The following is a 3674-nucleotide window of genomic DNA, read 5'->3' on the forward strand; positions in this document are numbered from 1 at the left end:
GAGGTTTAAAGACCTCTGGAAATGAGCTGAGAATGCACGTATCGTACTTATCAATCATCTTATCTGACCATACAACATGCACCTCCAACTCCTTTGCCAAACCTGAAACTTGTAATGGCTCATCCATCTTTATCTCAGAAAATGATGATCCTATCTGGAATTGGAAGTCAGTACCCAAATGTGTCTCATCCAATGTTTCGCTGTCTGAGCCGGCATCTGTATCCAAAACTGTAGGGCTAGTGGCATCCAACATTTCAGAATCTTCATTGCCAGAACTTCCCTCTTCATCATCACAGTCATTTAATACATCTTCAACGGGCATTAAAAATGGATTGAGTAATTTCAAAAACTTTTTGCGAATATCAGATCCACAAGAAAGATCAGGCAACCTTGCTACAAGTGGAATACCAAACATCTTCCATTTTGATGTAAACCTATAAGGCCAACAGCAAACAAACCATACAGATAATTTCATGTATCATAATGTTTTCTTTCATAAGTAATTTCATTTATCATAATTTATAACCCACAAATTTACATAGCAGCAACCTTACTTATTGTCTTATAAGTATAACATGTTGAACCTAAACATTTATATGCGTATGGCAAGACATTGATGACCATGATTGTGATACATGTCTCATGGAACAGTTAGTTAAAAGCCTCCAAATATTTCAGCAATTACCCAAAAAATCTATTGTGTAGCTCATTGATTAACAACACTTGCAAATGAAAAGCTACAATATTTGTTAAAAAGAATAATTATTATAGAAAGCTGTCAAGATGACAGTGCGCAGATATTGAGCAGTAAGATACAAGAATAACTGATGTATCATAACATCTAATTTGAAATATAGAACGTTTAGAGAAAATGTTTCCTAGAGAGAGAGTGAGAGAGTAAAGATGTATCATTTGTTTGCCATATCCTTACATACAACCTATAAGGGCGCACCCTTTTCTTTAAACTATGAAAGCTTTTACAGTATACAACATAAATTACAAAAATTCTACAATCAACATCCTAATTTATCCACTAATTTGATAATTTTTGGACAAAATTATGAATAGTGGACATTGTAAATTTATCTCAAATATGGCTAGTAGATAGTCTTGAAATGCACTTGAGAGACTTATCATAATGAAATCTATCTAATGCATTCCAGATGTTTCAGTTGTCACACACATTATCTGATGTCACTCATTGAGTTATAACACTTGCCACAATTTCTTAAACATGAAAGGAAAGGAAGAAAAGAAGGCACAGAATATAGAATATTGCAGAAAAATCAAATTGGAGTCATAATTTGTTATACAAATGCAACCATAAAAAGCCTCAACGACCATAATAAGAATTTAACTTAACTTACTGGTCAATATTTTTATGCTTGAAGACAACCAGGGGTGATTTCTCACAATCTTTTGGTAACCGATAAGCAACAAGTTTGTCATCGTCTCTGATCAAGGCTATCGAACCAGATGGCTCCAGCCAATTCAAAAAGCAATTCAAATTCCAATTCATATATACCTACAATTCACTCCACAAGGTCAGCGTTCAAAGAAATTTCCACCAACACAACACAAAGGTCAAATGAGGTCAGGCACTGTGATAGGTCCCCATATCATCTGATTTTGCAATGTTACTTTGAAAAACTTAAGTTACACTACTAAAGCCACTAGGAATTTCACTCAAGTCATCTAAATAATTGGTGGCAGATCCCACACCAATACTGAGTGCACAGGATAGACATAATGGTGACTATTTTTTTGTTTGTAACTCACACACTAATACTCAAAAATATATATGCAGTAACAAACCTCGGCCACTAACAGGGTTTCATCATCTCTTAAAGAACATGCAGCACTTAAGGCCACAATAAGATCCGTGAGCTTCCCACAATCTGGTACAGTTATGGTATACGTAGATGGTAGTGTAATCCCATCAGCGCCCATGACTGTCAACGTCATAGTCCGCATAACTGTTGAAGGTAATGGCAGTGAAAGGTACATAAATGGATCAAATGTGACAGAAACCTTCTTGCAAAGAGGGCAAATCAGCGTTGACCGAAACTGACCCTATAATGTAAGAAAAAACAAAGCCAATTATTTTAAAATAAGCGTTGATTATCCTTTAAGCTTTCTCGTTATTAAAAAAAAAAATCAACAACAAATAATTAAAAACAGATGCAACTCTATCTCATCCTACAAAATAATTAAAAGCTCTAACCACTTTCCACATTTAGCCATAAGAAGGCATTAATCATAGTAGCATCAAAGACTTCCAATTAAGAAGAATGCCGTACTATTAAGTACTACCTCCGTCCCATATTGTTGGTCATGTTTAGAAAATCCAACTTCTAAAGGAAGCATCATTTAATGCTTTTTCTTTTAGTTTAAAAAGGATATATTTCCAAAACTAACCTCATTGATTTAAACTCTAGTGAAAGAATAGTTGACTTTTTAAATAAGTACAAGGTAAATTTGCAAAATTTATTTCGTGCAATCTGTTTCTGTTTCTATTTGATTTGTTTGTATTTGTTTCAAGTACAGTCTATTCATCATCGTGAACGAGATGTACTTTTTTTTTAATGAAAATATCTATTACCTATCAAAAAAAAAAATTCAAAACAGCCTACATTTTGGGACATCCTAAAATGGGAGGACCAACAATTTGGAACAAAGGGAGTATTGTCATATGTAAAAATGAAAAACTATACATAACTAGAAATCAGAATTTTCTAATCCATGCAAAATGGCAACCTCCTATAACAACTCACTTGGCAAGAATCAACAATGATGGAGTCATTACGAGCAAGGTGATTCTTCCAATATTCCTCTGCTACTTCTTCATCTGGACAGTCCTCTAATCCCTTAGCTTCGACATACGGCTTGCATTTAACACGATTTAAATCTTCATGGAGTCCATCCAACAAAAAAGCAAGAAATTCCTAGATCATAGACATTTTCTAATATTATGGAAATATTCCTTACACGACACAATAATAAAAATAATTTAAAGAAAAATAATTGCACTAACTTGGGAATCATGCTGATTATAGCCACTGAATTGAGGAGCAAAATTAGCAAGTTTTGACTTGAACATCCTTGGAGCCACAGGCCTCGCTCCCGGAGCCCATAGCTTCCTTAATAAATCTCCAAATGCTAAAGCAAGCTCCCCCTGAACAAGATGAACATACTTGACAAGAGACAAGAGGTACAGAAAAAAAGCAAAGATGCTAATTTAAGACAACACAACTAAATAAAAAGACTGCATATAACATAAATATAAATATGCGTACTTTCATTCCCAATGGATTATCGTAATTTATCTCTTTTGGGTAGTCTCCAAGGAAATAATCAACAAGCTCTGGGGTATGCACCAAGCACTGGATGGCACTGTTCATGAAACAAGTATTCCCAAAATTTTGTAATCCTGTCAAGCCCAAGGAAGCAGCTCCCCTATAGCTACCAGCACTTTGTGAAGAGCTAGTTAAAGTTAATAGAGAGCCTTCTCTGTCAGTGCTCCCATTCATCTTAAGAAACCCATTGCAAAAGGGACCTTCTATTTTGGACTGTACTAGAGCCATCTCGTTATTCCTCTCATCTATACCCCTTAGAGTATCTGAAAACCCATAGACTTGCAATTCAAGAAGAATCTGCATGGCCAACATGCAACA

General features: G+C 34.9%; 1 protein-coding gene across 1 annotated transcript; it reads right to left on the bottom strand.

The window, feature by feature from the left end:
- Position 1: 1 nt before the first annotated feature.
- On the bottom strand, positions 2–3674 carry LOC112012019 (ubiquitin carboxyl-terminal hydrolase 8-like; the record flags this gene model as incomplete). Its single annotated transcript, XM_065761703.1, has 6 exons — positions 3297–3674; positions 3035–3175; positions 2775–2945; positions 1816–2073; positions 1368–1525; positions 2–434 (listed from the first exon to the last, which is right to left on the bottom strand). Coding segments are annotated over exons 1-6 (1533 nt in total), but the record flags the coding sequence as incomplete, so codon positions are not given.

The sequence above is a fragment of the Quercus suber genome, unplaced genomic scaffold (genome assembly GCF_002906115.3).
Source record: "Quercus suber isolate HL8 unplaced genomic scaffold, Cork oak 2.0 scaffold_425, whole genome shotgun sequence".
NCBI lineage: Eukaryota > Viridiplantae > Streptophyta > Magnoliopsida > Fagales > Fagaceae > Quercus > Quercus suber.